Raw genomic sequence first — 17,169 nt, 5'->3', positions numbered from 1 at the left:
AAAGTATTTAGATTCATACCTTAAACTTTCATATGTATGTCTGCATGTTCTTCATTTGTGTATGTGTGTTGTGTATTGTATATCCTCACGCATAGGCCTACTGTAATAGACTGGTAATTTTGCACCTATAGATTATTAGGGATGGGCATGTTCTTTATAAACTTGCTTCTAACTTTTGTTTGTACAACCTACAGGCATATAGGCCAAAATGCATGGGTGTAGTCAATTTAATAAAGGCTTAAAACCTTTTTCACAAAAAATGTTATGTCTCCATACTGAGTATGTCCAGCCATTTTAACACAACACATTTCCAAACTTTCTGTTTTAGTTTGTCAGAAATATTTAAAGAGCTTCTCAATGTATCAAACGTGGCAAGGCAACAGATGATTCTAGTGGCATCTGCTGGTTAAAGCACTAATGGAATAATTTGTCCTAATTCTCAACTTGAGACAACACCACTCTTGACTAGAATAGTTGCACGTACATTTATCATTCTGTTTTATTATATTTATATGATGAAACCTGAACAGACAGACCTTTAGAAGATAAAGAGGCATCCAACAAATCTCCATATAATTACCATGCTAGCTAGCTGATATAGTTATAAAATACAAAGACAATTGGATAATTCAGACTTTTGTTTTAATTCTGTGCATAGTGGGGAAAACATACATGTCAGTCCTTTTGTTTTGCCTTTATTGATCACACACACACACACACACACACACACACACACACACACACACACACACACACACACACACACACACACACACACAAGTGCAAACTCACACCAAATCTCATTGGCTAACAAAACATCAAGTGTGAAATCCGCAGCTATTTCTAATACCCTTTGTCATATGATTGTTTTGCAAAACAACAAAAGAGGATGTATGAATACTAATAACATTGGACCTATGAACTAATACCTTGCTCTCCCCTCTTTGTTGTTATAGGAGATTTTGAGAAGCTGACGTATAATTAATCACCTCCCAAACCTCACCCGAAGACTGCCACATAATCAGTGCAAATATTAATCTGCTTAATATGCCTTGAGGTGACATATTCCTTTTGGGCAGATCTGATTACTACAAATAGAGGATTTGACCTTCAATAGCCTATAAACTGTGAAATATTGTTGTGGGCCTACATTAGAGGCATAGGCTTGGGGATGACAGAATGATCTAGATGGACGATCTGTTTGGATAGAAAGATGGGGGTTCATTAAATGAGAGTAAAACAAAAAACAACCAGCCAGGTGCTTCGGGGATAAGTAGGCTAGCCCACCGTTCAAAACCAGGTAGTAGGCATGAGTTAACCTGGTAAACATATATTAATGATGAAAGAAACTCCAAACATGTGAATTTATGTCTCTCTCTCTGTTATGTTCTGGGATATGCCATGCATCTTCTGCTCTTTAATCTGCAGTTTAATTCGCACAACATATGTCACCATCCCTATAGAAAAATAAAAGGGCATTAGCCCATATTAGTGCGCATTTTCGCGAGTGATGGACCTAGCCAGCGCTTTTTGTGCGCAGCTTTGACCCACATGAACATTGAGAACATTAGTTTTACCACAGCAACGATGATGTCACTCTTCTGACCAATCACTGAGCCCTACTGAAATCTCGGTCACCATTACCAGACAGCTAGTCATCGCGTGATCTCACTAGCGGCCCAAATTCCTTGCTGCATCCAAGAATTAATAAAATCAGGTATGGTATAACTGTTACATGTGGCTGTTTGTCACTAAAAGGAATGTATATGATGTGCTAATTTAAAATGTGGTATGTGCATTGACCCAAACATTTTTGATTAACTTCGTTATCAGTTTTGAAGCGTCAATATGCGGCTCATAAAGGAGCAACTTCAGGCTTCAATGTTTTGCTCAGTATGGAGGCCTCAATTTGTTGAATAGCTGGCACCTAAATGGTCGCAGCCTTCAGCAACGTTAGCTAGTCGTACTTTTAAATTAAAAGGCGCCTAAACTGTTGACAGGTATATCCTTATTACAATAAACAATTCTGTTCTGAATTAAGGCAAATTGCAATTCGTTTCAATGATTGTTAAAAGTATGGAATGGACATGGCAACCTAGAACACATCAGCCGGTAAACCTACCTTACCGTTTGTAGTTGGGTTAGGATGCAGTTAAAGCTAGCTAGTTAGCTAACTAAAGCGATGTTAACTTGGGAACTTTTGGTATAATTTGTGTCTTTACTGGCCCCTTCCAGTAACGATTACTGCCTGTTCCTGCCATGAGAGCAAACCATTTCACTGCTAGCTTGTTTTGAGATAAGCCACAGTAATGCTCTCTCGTTAGGTTTGAACGGTAATAGCCACCTCGCTGGAAAGATTCATTGGGTCACCAAACCGAGGCATCCTCTGTTCAAATGTAGTGTGTTGTCCTTTTGTACACTGCCGTCAGGAATGGATAGACTCGGATAGGATAGACACGGATAGCGATATGGTTTCTCTTTGAGGGAGTGCGCACCATGAGTGAAGTCAATACATGTTTAACTAAGATTGACGTTACACGTTTTGCAGCCTGTTCATGATGAGTTACGCAGAAAAACCTGAGGATATCTCAAAAGATGAGTGGATGGACAAACTGAACAACGTGCACATCCAGCGAGCCGATATGAACCGACTGATCATGAACTACTTGGTTACAGGTGCGTCATCTCTCTCAACATTCTGTCGTCATACTCTGGTCACTTTTTTCTTTGCCCTGTAGCCTAGTTACATCTTAAACTTGAAACTAGCCCTTTAGCGTTATTCAGCAGATTCCTTAGTGTTTTTGTTTATTTTGTAGTGGTGAAAGTGACATGTCTGATAAAACCAATAAGAACCAGGGCTTCAAGGAAAAATGGAAATAAAGAATATTATAAATTACATCTATCCACAGAGGGTTTTAAAGAGGCTGCAGAGAAGTTCCGGATGGAGTCAGGTATTGAGCCAAGTGTGGATTTGGACTCCTTGGATGAACGAATAAAGATCCGTGAGATGATTTTAAAAGGTCAGATCCAGGAAGCAATCGCTCTCATCAATAGCCTTCACCCAGAGCTCCTGGACACCAACCGGTACCTGTATTTTCATCTGCAGGTAACCATCTTTCCCACAGAATCTAAAGATAGATTAGTCCTACTTGCCATGTACATCCATCTATATGAATAGGACCAACGTCCTGGAAAAGGTGTGTATGTTAGTGTGTGCTAGTTTGCATACATACAATCACGCCGGAAAGTCTGCACACCCCTTTCACCTTCTCCACGTTTTATTACGTTACAGATATATTCTACAATATATTGAGTACATTTTTTGTCTCAAAATTCTACACAAAATAGCCCATAATGACAAAGTGAAAACAGGTTTTTAGACATTTGTGCTAATTTATTAAAAATCTAAATATAAACAAGTGTGCACACCCTTTGATATGACACCCAAAAGTGAGCTGAGGTGCATTTTGTTTCCACTGATACTGCTTGAGATGTTTCTACAACTTAATTGGAGTCCACCTGTGATACATTCAATTGATTGGACATGATAGGGAATTGCCAATACCTGCCAATATAAGGTCCCACAGTGGACCTTGCATGTCAGAACAAACTCCAAGCCATGGAGTCAAAGAAATTATCGGCAGACCTCAGAAACAGGATTGTGTCAAGGCATAGATCTAGAGAAGGGTACGAAAAAATCTCTCCAGCTTTACAGGTCACAAAGAGAACAGTGGCCACCATCATTCATTTATGGAATACGTTTGGAACCACCAAGAATCTTCCTAGACCTGGCTGCCCAGTCAAACTGAGCAATCGGGAAAGACGGCCTTGGCCAAGGAGGTGATCAGGAACCCAAGGGTCACTCTGACAGAGCTCCAGCCTATCCTTGAGGAGATAGGAGAACCTTTCAGAAGATCAACCATCCAGGCAACATTCCACCAATCAGGCCTTTATGGAAGTGGCCAGACGGAAGCCCATCCTTAGTAAAAGGCACACCACAGCCTGCTTGGAGTTTGCCAAAAGGCACCTATAGGACTCTCAAACCATGGAAAACAAGATTCTCTGGTCTGATCAAACAAGAATTGAACTTTTTGGCCTGAATACCAAGCGTCATGTCAGGAGGAATCCAGACACCGCCCATCACCTGGCTAATAAGATAAGATAAACTTTTATTAATCCTGTTAGGGCAGGGGTTTTCAACTGGTTTTGTCCCAGGGACCCCCTGCACACATATTCTGCCTATAAAACTGAAATTGAAATTAATGAGGTAGACCACTAATTGCCATGACAACCAATTCCGTTATCAAATGCCGGCCGTGTTCGTTGCTCCGGCTGGTCTCAAAAATCATGTACAACTGGCCAGCAAGACCACGAGCCAGCGCACTATCCCAATACAAACAACTAAGAAAAGTAGAAACATCTCGCGTAAAGTCGCGGAAAAAGGGGGAAAGAGGTAGAAAAACGGAGAGCTGCTAGAACAGGCTGCCACTTGCTGCGGCGCCACGTCATAGACCATCCCAACATGACAACAACCCCAAAGCACACAGCCAAGCGAACAAAGAAGTGGCTTCTGAGAGAGTGTGCATGTCCTTGAGTGGCCCAGCCAGAGCCAAGACCTGAATCCAATCGAAAATTGGTGTAAAGAGCTGAAAATGGCTGTGTACCGACGCTCCCCATCCAACCTGACAGAGCTTGCAAGGACATGCCAAGAGGAATGGGCAAAAATGTCCAGAAACAAGTGTGCAAAGCTTGTAGCTTCTTTCCCATAAAGCCTTAAAGCTGTCACCGCTGCCAATGGTGCAGCAACCATGTACTAGGCTAAGGGTGTGTACAGATACTTAACGCCTAAATAACAGTAAATTAAAATGGCATATTTTCTAAAAACCTGTTTTCACTTCGTCATTGTTGGCCATTTTGTATAGATGTTTGAGGCAAACAAATCACTCAACCTATTGACGTATAAGTCTGTAAGGTAATAAAACGTGGCAGAGGTGAAAGGGGTGTGCATACTTTCGAGCTTGACTGTATGTGTGTAAAGCATCTTTAAACAAGGGTATTAGACAAATTGGGTATATCCGTGGTTCTTATGATGAATTTGTGGACATTGTACTTTGAATTCAGACACAGTTGCTATTTGAAATTCTAAACTGTTGTTTTATTTTCTTACTCTTTCACCATTTAATTTTACTCTTATTTTTCTACTTTTATTCCCATCTTTTAACATTTTACCTCCGCCGCCTTTTCCTCTGCACTTACTACTTTCTCCCATTCTGACTTTATTCTCTATCTCCCCCATGCAAACCTACAATCCTTCTCCCCTCCCTTCTCCACCACTTGAACGTCCACGGCTCCTTGACTCTGCAGCAGCAGCACCTTATCGAGCTGATCAGGCTGCGGGAGACAGAGGCTGCTCTGGAGTTTGCCCAGACACAGCTGGCGGAGCAGGGGGAGGAGAGCCGTGAGTGCCTGACAGAGATGGAGCGCACGCTGGCCCTGCTGGCGTTCGACAACCCAGAGGAGTCGCCCTTCGGAGATCTGCTCAACATGATGCAGCGACAGAAGGTGAGAGAAAGTTTGAAGTGTTGGTCCTCATCAGAGGCCATAAGGTTATGGAAGCATTGAGCAGTCTGAGATCAGATGGTCCCTGGAGCTCCTGAAACTTTGGTTTATATGCTGTAGTAGAAGGGGAAAGATGGACTTAGGTCAGAAGATGCATGGTGTGTAAGGCTTGGGTTGTTCAAGGGTACTTGCGTATTGAATAGTATAATTTATAGATGGACTAAAGTCTTGTCAGCATAACCTGTAAAACAATGAGCACGCCAAACTTGAAGAACCGACCTCAAGACGTAGTCAGGATTTCTGGAGCTTATTTCAGTGTGGAGACACCCTCTAAGTGTATTGCTCAGAGAATGGCCTGCTGACAGAAGGTGTTGCATTTATACCATTCAGTCAGGTAGATTACAGGGGGGTGGTATAAAGACCACACCCTATAGGTAGTTGGGTGGTGGTTCACATGTGGGGAAGCGGGTCCTCTGAGGGTGGGTGAGAACAGAGGACAAAGGTATAAGGAGGAGGGGGGGGGGGGGGGGGGGTTGTTGATGTTAATGGGTCAGTTCTCAGGCAAAGACAGTCAGATGATACAAAATGATGTTAGTACTTAGTTCATATCTGTAACAACAGGAGAATAGCAATATTTGGTTACATCAGTCCCCCATATGAGCATTTCTATGCTCACACAAGAATTAATATGTAAACCAATTAGAACAGGAAAATAGCAATATTCGGTTCCATCAACATGCTAGATTGGAATTTCTCTGGAGTGGAGAGAACTAACTTTGCCACTTCCTGACTAAGGGTCCTAGTTTGGCGGCAGGAACGGCGGTGGGGAAATGACAGTTCTTGCACACTGTTGCAAGTTACAAAGGTATAAGTGGGCAAAGCCAGGCTAAAGTTAATCAGTGAAAGGTTTGGTAAAAGCCAACCAATAGCCTTGTCAAGCAATCCCTTTCAAGGTACAGTGTGTAGATTTTATAGATTTTATAGTATTCATTATTATGATTTAATTAGTATAATCACCTGTAACTATGAATCGTTTAGAATGTACATATATAAGGAGCGGGTCCTCTTCCATGGAGTCTACCATGTTGCACTACCACATGTCTACAGTAGCCCAGGATGGACAAACCAAAACACTAGCTCAAGGATATTTATGTTGTTATGGCATTTGACGGCTACTGTAGGTACTCGCTGAGCATTTGTAAAGGGGATTCAGCTTGTTGCAATTTGGCAACTTCACCACTAGATGCCACTTAAAACTACACACTTTACGTCACAATGTAAGAGGATGGCAATATCGCCATTGGTTCTGGACAGTTTACAAGGAATAAAGTGTAGTGCTTCTTCTCTTGTATCAAACAGTTTAATTCATTGAAACATCATGTGGTGATGCAAAAAAAATCTTAAGCTTTTAGGCTACTGCAACAGCACATTAGGTTCCGGTAACTATGGTATTCAATGTTCAACTGGGTTGAAATGATCTCCTTTACATGGCTATTTTACTTGGAATTATTCTGGGAACAAACTAGGCTATTTGGTGCAGTCAGTGCATCCAGAACCCCAGCAGAACTGAACAGGTGAGGGAAAGCCTGTTTAGCTGAGAATAATCAACAGGAGAGAGTGGACATAAGCTGTTCATTTGTGTAATATTAGGCCTGTGTGACTGGTTATTGTGCAGATATACTTACAATATTGGATATCCCATAGACGGGGATAAAACCTAATGCATAAAAGGCAAGGGCAGTAGTGATCGGTAGCCGACACTAATAGGGAATGTAGAAGATATGGAAGGTTGCAAGCTATATTATGTTGATGCACGAAAGGATTATGGTCCATACATTCCTTGAGAACTTTTGCAGGCTTCCAACCAGATAGAGTAGCTTGTTTCCACCAGACGTTTTTACCGCCAAACAAGGTCCCATATCTCTGCTCTTGGAAGTAACAAAGACTTTTGCATTTACTGATTGGTTGCCTTGTGTTGCTATGAGCTTAGTCCACATCAGAAACAGGTTGATTGCCTGTATGTCTCCACATACAAGACGTCTCGGTTGTGTCACACAAACCGGTTAGGTTTATTATGGGGGGCAAGACAAAGGTATGTTGTGGCTCATGGTGTGGCTTATCTCACCTGGGCCCATATTCACAAAGCATTTTATCTTGCCACTAAGTTTCTGTCCTAAAGATTTTCTCTCCTAAATCAGCAAGTTGGGGGGCACTTTTAGCCTTAAGGTGCTTTGGGCATATGGGCCCTGATTACTTTGAATAAAACTTACATTAAAACTGACACTCATTAGCTACAGTCCTATCCTTATGTAAGTAAAATGAAATTGCCCCAAACCATTATGAACATACTGAGGGTCATCTCACTATCTTTCTCACTATCACTATCTCTTTTATTATTTTATCTTGAAAATGAATCTGAGAATATAATTTTGAATGTACATTTGTGATCTATTGTGATTATGAGTGATGCACAGGGTCTTTCAAGTGTGTAATCATTTTGACAGATTCAATTTCCATCCAGCAAAGGTGCCAAAAGGCAAACATCACTCTGTGATGTGTGTTAATTAATACTGATTCATTTTCCGTGTTAATTTAGCAAAATATTGAATATTTATTTCATGATCTTCTCCACAGGTATGGAGTGAGGTAAACCAGGCGGTACTGGATTATGAAAACCGAGAATCGACACCAAAACTAGCAAAGCTGCTTAAGCTGTTGCTTTGGGCACAGAACGAACTGGATCAAAAGAAAGTGAGATACCCCAAAATGACAGACCTGAGCAAGGGCACAATTGAAGATCCCAAGTAGAATGAAAAACAAAATGGACACCTACCCTCATTTCTCTTTTTATTTATGAACAGTCATGGACTGGACTATATATTATATATTATAAGACTGTATGTATAAATATATACACTTTGTTGATGCTTTTGAGATAATTTACATAATCAAAGGTGCAAACTGTATATGGTTCTATTTCAAGACTAATCATCACTACAGAAATAATACTAAAACATGTACACAACGTCAGAGGTGTTTTAATTGGCACTGGGTTAACTTAACAGTATTAACCACTGTTTTATGTTTGAGCGTCATGTTCATTTTTACAGTTTAAGCCACTGCTTTGCATCGAGTGTGCAGGAGGATCATTTGTACATACAGTGTGAGCTCTTATGCCTAAATTAGGCTTCTTTGTAATGGACAGCGAGGTAAATTTGCCTGTTTTTTATGTTTTCTTTTTTAGTTAAGTCCATTACTTTAATGTTTGTTTTGTATTTTTAAAGAAAAAAACATGATTCTTCAACTGTGAACTGGCGGGGTTGAGCTTGCTTGTCTTGCTTGTAAGATACAGCTGAACTGATGTATTTCACGTCTGACTTGAAACTCATTCAATGGAATTTAGTCAGACTTGTCATCTGGGCGTTTTGTCTCTGTAGTGGTACGACTGGTTTTGTTCACTGTTTTGTCTCATCTCTTAACAGGTATGATGCTCTTGTGTAGATTTACTGTGTGTCTGGTGTTATAAGTTATCTGGAAGTACTGAAAGGTAAAAGGTCTTACAGACGTGTTAATCCCAATTTTTCTATTCATAAACGTGGTGATTACATTTTTCCTTATTTACTACGAGCCAGTAATGCCTTGTAAATGCTTTGTAATTTGTAACTGATTGATTTTTTTTTTCCACTTTTAAACCAGCTGCTATGCCTTTGTCATGTTCGCTGCCATTGCATTGTAGTAATTTGTTCATGCATACATTCAAACCACACAAGCAAAGCCCATATTTTGAAACGTTTTTGAGAAATATTTACAGATATAGAGTATTAAAAAACATTTAAACAAGTGCTCTTCTAATTCGATTTGCTTGATTTGTTTATATGGCTGCCTTCAGGGATCGAGAAAGTGTATTCCGTATTGAGAGGATCGGGGTCTTGAAACAGGACCCCAATTACAAGTTCACGGATGTTAAAACAAAAGTAAACAACATTTGGCTAATACATCCATCTTTAAACACCCCGGGTCAATTTGCATGAATCACGCCTACTACACATAGGTTATATCTGGCTGCCTGACAAGCAGACGCCTGCTCATGATGATACCATGATGAAACCTTCATAGTTAGAAGAGTTAATGAAACGCACACGAAACTAGTCGACGCCTCCCACGGAAAGGCGCTGGGACAGTAGTGCTGCTATGCTGTCCTGTGAGCTGCTCCTGAGGAGTGATAGCGTTCTAGATGTTAATGTAACGAAGAATGAGGAAACCAAAAGTCAACCATGGCCCAGGTAAGATGAATACAATGATAAGACTGTTTTCCAAACACGTTGCTTTTTATTGTAGACTATTAATGCTACCTGTGCATGTCTACCTGGGGTGCAGGACATAATGCACTGAAATTTCGAATTAATTGATAGGCTACTTTTCGTCTCACAATGATAGGTTAACAGGAAATGGGGATAATGAAAACTAGCTAATGCACTCTTGACACGGATATCCGTAACTTATAAATATCAGTTTCATTGACGTTACTCTGTAGCCTACTGCTAAATGACTTTGTCAGTGAACTCTAATAGCAGGAAGAACTGGTCTTGCAGTGTTTTTTTCCCCACAGCATTCCCCAATTTTAGTTTCATTGATGTTACTCTGTAGCATACTGCTACATTACTTTATCTTTGAACTCTAATAGCAGATTAACTGGTTTTGCAGCGGTATTTTTCACAGCTGCATTGGAAATCCCTTAGAGTTGAGCAGAAATACCATTTGTTCACTTGTGTGTTGTTTATCCCAACCGGTCCTTCGTGCGCTTCGGCCTTTTCAGATATTAAACATAACTGATTTATTTGTGTACAAAAAAAGCAGAATCCTCTTGCACCATTGGATTGTAATCATATTTTCTTTCGGTCTGTCTGAAGTAGGCTTATGTGAAATCAACAGTCAAGTAGCACTTAAGTCACCCAATACATACTTATTTCTGGAATATTCTAGATCACTTGCTCGAACATGGACCACAATGCTTCTACTAGTCACCTGCTTGCTGTACTGCGCCAGGATGGCAATGCCAGTTTGTGCAGTCACCATGGCCACACAGTTCAGTTGGAGCAAGACAGAGTCGGGTGTAGTGATGAGTGGTTTCTTCTGGGGCTACTGCTTCACCCAGGTCCTTGGAGGCCATGCCAGTGACAGGTGGGTATCCTGTTGAAGGGAAAAATAAAGGCATTTGATTGTGCCTTATCTTGAAAGGGTAACAGAACACAGACTCAAGGGTATTTATTTTTACACCTGGGTACAAGCTCATTGCTGTTTTAAACCATATTGATGCCTCTACAGAGAAAATATTTTCATATGCAAAGTTTTTTTTTGTTGGGCCTCATCTTCTACACACCTATCACATTCAAACTAATGAGAAACTCATGCTTTGGCAGGATTGGTGGAGAGAGAGTTCTGCTGTTGTCCACCACAGCTTGGGCTTTTATCACAGCTGCTACACCAGTTTTAGTACGCCTGAATGTCAGCCCCCTCGTCACCATGACAATAGCCAGATTCCTCATGGGAATTTTTCAAGGTAAAGGATTTTACACAAGAGGGTTGAGGAGAATTGTTACTATAATGATACATTCTGAAGTGGTTATGTAACTGACAACTTTGAATGACATTCAATTTTATTTATATAGTGCCAAAACAATAAAATTGTCTCAATGCCATGAAGAATGAATCTTAGCTTATGGTGTTTCTATCTCCTGCACAGGCGTTCACTACCCATGTCTGGCCAGTGTCTGTGCTCAGCGAGTGGAAGAGGGAGAGAGGGGCTTTATGATGAGTGTTATGGGCTGCGGTTCCCACTTGGGGTGAGAGACACTTACATACTTCACACCCTAAAACCAGTCACTCAGATTGCCCCCACGATTGACATCTTTAGATGTTCTGCTGCTTCACCATCACAGATCTGATCCATCTGGAGTTTGGCATTGCCATGAATTTTAGAGAGATACCCAAAGAAGGTGTTTTCATCGCAAAAGTCTATATTCAGATAACATAAATAATGTACCATAACCATAGTATTGAATGAAAAAAATGATATACTGCTCTTATTTTGATACATTTAGTCAGTTGACATGGCTGTACTAGAAACTGAATAAATTACAGAAGTGTAGGGACTGCACTGTAGTAAACATTTTTTTAAGTCAACACACTTTGCAAACAACATCAACCGCACAGTTGGCACTGCTGAAACCAGCCACCTTGTGTTTTGACAGTATATGTGGAAATGTTTTGCTGTAAAAGCTTTTGTTTTGGATGTGGATCGCAAAACCACATAGTTAGGCTAGTGTGTGTGTTTACCTATCCATTGTATTACATTATACTGTGAAAATGAATTTGAGGATGCTAAACACAACGGTATAATATAAAAGCATAGCCTACCTCAAAAAATGGTTTAAAAAAAACTTGCATACTGCTGCATTTTATAGAATGCAGTAATTAATTATGTTCCTCTTAAAGTGTTTGCACAGAGGACAAGAATCAAATCACAGATAGACAAAGAACACTTATAACACATTAGGATGTATGGCTTGTGTTTTTCAAAATACTCATACCAAATACCAGTTTCCAATCTCCAATCTCTTTCTCTCTGGTTCTGTGTCTGCTGTCAGATTACTGGCTGTAGGTGGAGCGGGTTCTGTGATTCTGGAGTTGTATAGCTGGGAGCCTGTGTTTGTGATAGTTGGGTTCTTCTCCTTCCTGTGGGTCTTCAGTGTGAAGTACCTCTTGAAAGGTAGATTTAAACTGCAAGGTGCACATTCTGTTCCTGTGTTTAGAAATGGCATAATGTCTCGCTTATTAAATATCACATTTTAAGTAATGTAATTGGTCAGATGGCAGAATCTGGTGTAAATCAACGGTTAGAGATTGCAAATATGTCTTGAAATATGATTTGGAGTACCATAATCTATTTCTTTTGAAAGTAGCTATGAATGCTGTAGAATGTAGATGTGATATGGAACCCATTATATAGAACTAATTATGTATATGCTGAACATATTTGTGTGTATGTCTGTTGTGTGTGCTTGAAATTTCAATCCCAGCCATAATGCCAGAAATGCCATCTAGCCATGCGCCCAAACTGAGCCAACAGCAATCAGCCTCATTTTGGCTAAAACTCTGCACAGAGCCAGCAGTGCTGTGAGTAAAATGCTAGACATTGTGTTTCATGTCATTCTTTTCTGTCTGCATCCCCTGTTTGTTTGTCTGCCATCTGTCCATACATCCAGCATCCTATTCTTCCTCCTACCTTCCCACATCAGGTCCATGGTTTTTGCACACATATGCTTCAGTGGAAGCTCTTACACCCTTATATCCTGGCTCCCAACCTTCTTCAAAGAAACCTACCCTCATGCTCAGGTTGGTTTGTCGCTAATATTGCCATGCCTCTGTAATCATGTGTTCATATGCAAATAAAGTCTTTAACAAAAGCCTCCATGCTATTGGCTTTCACCTCCTCAAATGATTTGCAATTCTGGCGGCAGGGCTGGGTGTTTAACGTGGTTCCCTGGTTTGTTGCCATTGTTTCGTCTCTGACTGGAGGCAGTTTATCGAGTTACCTCATCAAAAAAGGTAAACTATGAGATTCGTCCATGGCTTCTGAATAACTCCATCATGCACAAATACTTTGGCTATGTGGCCTCATAATCTTTTATGTTTTGTAGGGTACAGCACAACTACTGTCAGGAAGATGATGCAGGTATGTTTTATAGGATCATAATGATACTTAAAATTGAGGTGTTCTAAATCAAACATTTAGTGCATTTAAAGGTTCTAAGTAGAAATATGTAGTGTGCCCTGTACATCTGTCAAGATTCTGCTATGATGGTCTTGATGCTACAAAGATTTACAACAAGCTGTGGCTCGTCTTCAGCCTCTTCGTAATTAACGTTTGTGGTGCATTCCTGAGGAAACTATTTCATAGCCAATCAAAGATCTGTGTTCACATACCAATGCAGAGTCACTGTTAATCACTCAGAAATTCACCTATGATGGTTTAATGAATGGCTGGCAAATATAATACGTTTTTATAAACATATGGATATGGATTGCTTTTGTGTGTGTGCGTGTACATATGCACATGCATATTGTGTGTATGTGTGTGTGTGTGTGTGTGTGTGTGTCTGTGCAGGTGTGATTCATTAAAATTCATTCATTAAATGTGATGCCTGAGTGTATTAAGTATCGAGAAAGAATCAAGGTTTCCTGGGGCTTGTTCAGTTTTGTTCCATGGGGATAAGCGGTGTATTTCTGCTGATGCTGTGCAGAAGCCCCTCCTTCAGTTCGGCTGTTGCCCTTGTCTCTGCAGTCGTTGGCCTGAGCACATTCAATAGCAGGCAAGAACAAATCCTTATATAACAATCAAGATATGTTTAGTGCCTCGACATACTCACAAAACTGTCTTTTTGAGACTGTTACATAAATATGAATTGTATTTTAAGTACACTGTTTTGGACACCAACTAGACATAAGTGAAAGGTGCATGAGCAATAGTTCATCTTCAACTGGTTGTTGTGCTTGGCCTTTTGCAGTGGAGTGACTGTGAACGTGCATGACCTGGCCCCCTCCTGTGCGGGAGCTTTGTTTGGTTAGTCTTCCATCCTTTTAGTTGCACACAGTTTAGCCTGATTCACTGAGGATGTTTAAAATCATTCTTTTTTTAATGTTTTAATAATGTCTGTCTTTGGCTGATACTATAAGCTACATGTTTTATGTTATTTATATTCTTTTGAGAGTATAACATTATTTACCTAATAATTAAATTGGAATTCATTCATCTTTTTTGCACAGGTATTATGAACACCTGTGGCGCTTTCTCAGGTAAAACTCAAAACAGAGCACAGAACCAATAGTACAGAACTGGTTACTGATGTCAAAACATCACAGTATATCATTATTTTGAATTCTGGTGTTGTTGTCTAGTTCAAAATGCTTTAGATGTCTCTCTGAGAGCTTACTGTAGTTTATGCATTTCATGCTTAATGTTAGGACTCGCCCTGATGTATTCCTTTGGTCCAGTAGAAATGTACTTCTACTAGGTGCTCTGGTGTACTGAATATCCAATTTGATGTGTCCTTCATGCGTCATTCATGTGTCATTCATGTGTCCTTCTCACTGGTGTGTGCTGTAGGCCTACTGCTGGTGTACTTCTCTGGATACCTCATAGAACACACACAGTCCTGGGCCACTGTGTTTTCCCTTCTGACTTTGGTCAATTTAATGGGCCTCACAATGTTCCTGCTGTTTGGAGAGGCCCGTCGCCTGGACTTATTGGACTCCAGGCTCAGTAGCATGCAGCTATGAGCCCCTTACTTGGATGGGAAGCATTACTGCCAAACCCGTGTCTATAACATAAAGGTTATGGTACATGGTAAGATCATTTAACACTGTGCAATGTGATACATTTTTAAGAGAATATGTATGTGTTGTTTGAATTGAGATGTATTATTGAAAGATGTATCGTTTTTTGGACTCATTTGTTACAATATGGACATCACTGGCAAAAGCTATTCTATGTGACATATCTTGAAAAAACATACCCTATACAACATATTGACTTCTGTTAAAGTCTGCAAAAGTGCAAGTACGTTATTTCACCCTTTTATCAGATGAGGGAGAGCTCCATTTTCATAGGCAATGCATACACATGCTTATGGGCTACTATCAGCTCTTAAAGCTTTTTCTGTCTTTTAAAAATGTTAATATCTTAAGAGGGCCATTCTCAAGTTAATAAAGGAAGAGTAAAAACAGTAACATACACAAATGTGCATAATTATACAAAAACAGGGGGGTCAGTGATATACAGTACAATATAGTACCAGCAGTTGGAATACTGTGTATTGCATTGCAAGGTGCCCCGTTGGGTGGGATGTCTTGTTCTGATGAAGTATTATCTAACTATAGAAAAGATAATGCCAGAGGTCAGGTCAGAAATATACAATAAGGCTGCAATTTACTAAAATATTGTAAGATATCTATGAATCTTTGTATGTAGTAGGTAGCAGGTAAGATATCTGTCAGTTTTTGTATGTGTTGTGGTGGTGTAATACAAGTGAGTGAATGAACTGAGCAACTGTGTGTGTGTGTGTGTGTGTGTGTGTGTGTGTGTGTGTGTGTGTGTGTGTGTGTGTGTGTGTGTGTGCGTGTTGGTTGTAAATGTGATAATGGAATTACAAATGTAATTTCAAAATGTAATAATAAATAATTGTAAATAAACCTGACAACTCCCCTTACCCCTAACTTGGCTATACCTCGAAGATACCTCTGTTGCTTAGATATTTCATAGGCCATTGCATAAAATATCCCTCTCTAAGCAGAGGTGGGAAGATAATTGCAAGGATTTATCTGTTGGTTCTGTTTGGTTTACTGAGATGGTGAATACATGCACTGCTTCACACTAATACAAATGTTACATTCTTTAAAACAATACCAAGAGATGTAAGGCCATGGCTACAGACTATAACATCACCGCACCCTCTGCTTTACGCTCACATAATTAATGTATATTTCCTGCATTTTAGTCCGATCATCATTTGTATATGGTCATTTCTGCTAAGTGTCACTCACCGCGGTAAGGAAAGAGGAAAGAGAGCACTCAAGGAAAGAGAATGTCTCATTATGACTACGGGATTCCTGTAACTGATTGGGATGGAGGAGACCACCACCACCACAGGTAGCGCGCACACAGGAGACCCCCAGTGCTGTGAACGAGCACGCTATACGCGGGTGTAGGGAAGGAGGGGTCAGGATTTTGTTACTGCAGCTGCTTGCCTTGGACGTGTATGCGAATACTGTGATGCAGCTGTAGTTTCTCATAGCCTATCACTAAGCCAAAAGGCACTGAAATATAAATTCGACTCAGATTTATCACGCCCGACAAAACGGTAAGGAACACATTTTCCTAGGGTTTACGAAGAATTTCCTTCAATATTTTTCGTCTCTTGAGATTTTATGCTGATTTATCCAAACCAGCCTTCTGTATCAAGCTAACATTAGCAGGCTAACCAATATGGATGCTTAGGGGTTTTCTATTGCGCTCCTTGGTGATGCAGTAGCTGGCTAAAGATTAGCTTCTGGAAATCCAACCCTTTTAAACGATGCTATATTGTCGTGAAACGGAGATGGGCCTATCGGTTGAGCACATTCCATTCTGGATTACTGGCACATTCTGCATTATACTCAATCAGTTGGCATTGATGCAACGCTAGCAGAGGTTTTTCATGTCTTAAGATACGTCTGATGTCAGTGAATTACCTGGCAGTTCGCGTATTTTCAGTGTTTTTCCTTAAACGAAATTCTTGAATTTAAAAAAATACTGTGTTCCTTGCACAAATGTGTTGCTGTACGACTGCGTTTTTTTCTGGCATCTTACGCCTTTTTTGGTCATCCTTCAGTGCGATGCATCTATTCGGTGACCATCACTGTCATGTTGGATGCTGTGATGTGGATGCAGGCCAATCTGTACCAGCCTAAGACTAGTTGAGCTAGGCTGAGTGGATGCTGTACAATGTTGCTGCATGTTGGATGCAATCATACCCTTTCCAAGCCAAAGGGCAGTCATAGAGTAAAAGGCAA

The 17,169-nt window shown here is 40.3% G+C and overlaps 2 protein-coding genes across 3 annotated transcripts; both read left to right on the top strand.

Annotated features, from left to right (window-relative positions):
- Positions 1-1,671: 1,671 nt before the first annotated feature.
- LOC308377681 (glucose-induced degradation protein 8-B homolog) lies at positions 1,672-9,407 on the top strand. 2 transcript variants are annotated; one of them, XM_080854415.1, is made up of 5 exons: positions 1,672-1,717; positions 2,549-2,676; positions 2,910-3,106; positions 5,365-5,562; positions 8,194-9,407. In XM_080854415.1, the coding sequence occupies exons 2-5, from the start codon at positions 2,556-2,558 to the stop codon at positions 8,365-8,367; spliced, it is 690 nt and encodes a 229-aa protein (XP_080710541.1). In that variant the 5' UTR covers positions 1,672-1,717; positions 2,549-2,555; the 3' UTR covers positions 8,368-9,407. The 2 variants fall into 2 exon arrangements, with proteins under 2 accessions (XP_080710541.1, XP_080710540.1); XM_080854414.1 differs by having other exon boundaries at positions 2,883-3,106.
- Positions 9,408-9,750: 343 nt separating this feature from the next.
- LOC308377060 (voltage-gated purine nucleotide uniporter SLC17A9-like) lies at positions 9,751-13,953 on the top strand (the record flags this gene model as incomplete). Its single annotated transcript, XM_080853608.1, has 10 exons — positions 9,751-9,842; positions 10,543-10,740; positions 10,980-11,119; positions 11,303-11,402; positions 12,207-12,328; positions 12,639-12,735; positions 12,858-12,954; positions 13,080-13,167; positions 13,260-13,294; positions 13,816-13,953. The coding sequence occupies 10 exons, from the start codon at positions 9,751-9,753 to the stop codon at positions 13,951-13,953; spliced, it is 1,107 nt and encodes a 368-aa protein (XP_080709734.1).
- Between the last annotated feature and the right edge of the window lie 3,216 nt (positions 13,954-17,169).

The sequence above is a fragment of the Sprattus sprattus genome, assembly GCF_963457725.1.
Source record: "Sprattus sprattus genome assembly, chromosome: 16".
NCBI lineage: Eukaryota > Metazoa > Chordata > Actinopteri > Clupeiformes > Clupeidae > Sprattus > Sprattus sprattus.
The sequence above is the reverse complement of the archived record's forward strand: the minus strand, read 5'-3'. Positions and strand labels throughout refer to the sequence as shown.

What these genes read in the sequence shown, in the direction of transcription:
- LOC308377681 (XM_080854414.1), top strand. Translation starts at nt 2,556, where the DNA reads ATGATGAGTTACGCAGAAAAACCTGAGGATATCTCAAAAGATGAGTGG. An exon ending in CATGAACTACTTGGTTACAG is followed by an intron (nt 2,677 to 2,882) that starts GTGCGTCATCTC and finishes ATGGAAATAAAG; the next exon opens with AATATTATAAATTACATCTA. An exon ending in ACCTGTATTTTCATCTGCAG is followed by an intron (nt 3,107 to 5,364) that starts GTAACCATCTTT and finishes TTGACTCTGCAG; the next exon opens with CAGCAGCACCTTATCGAGCT.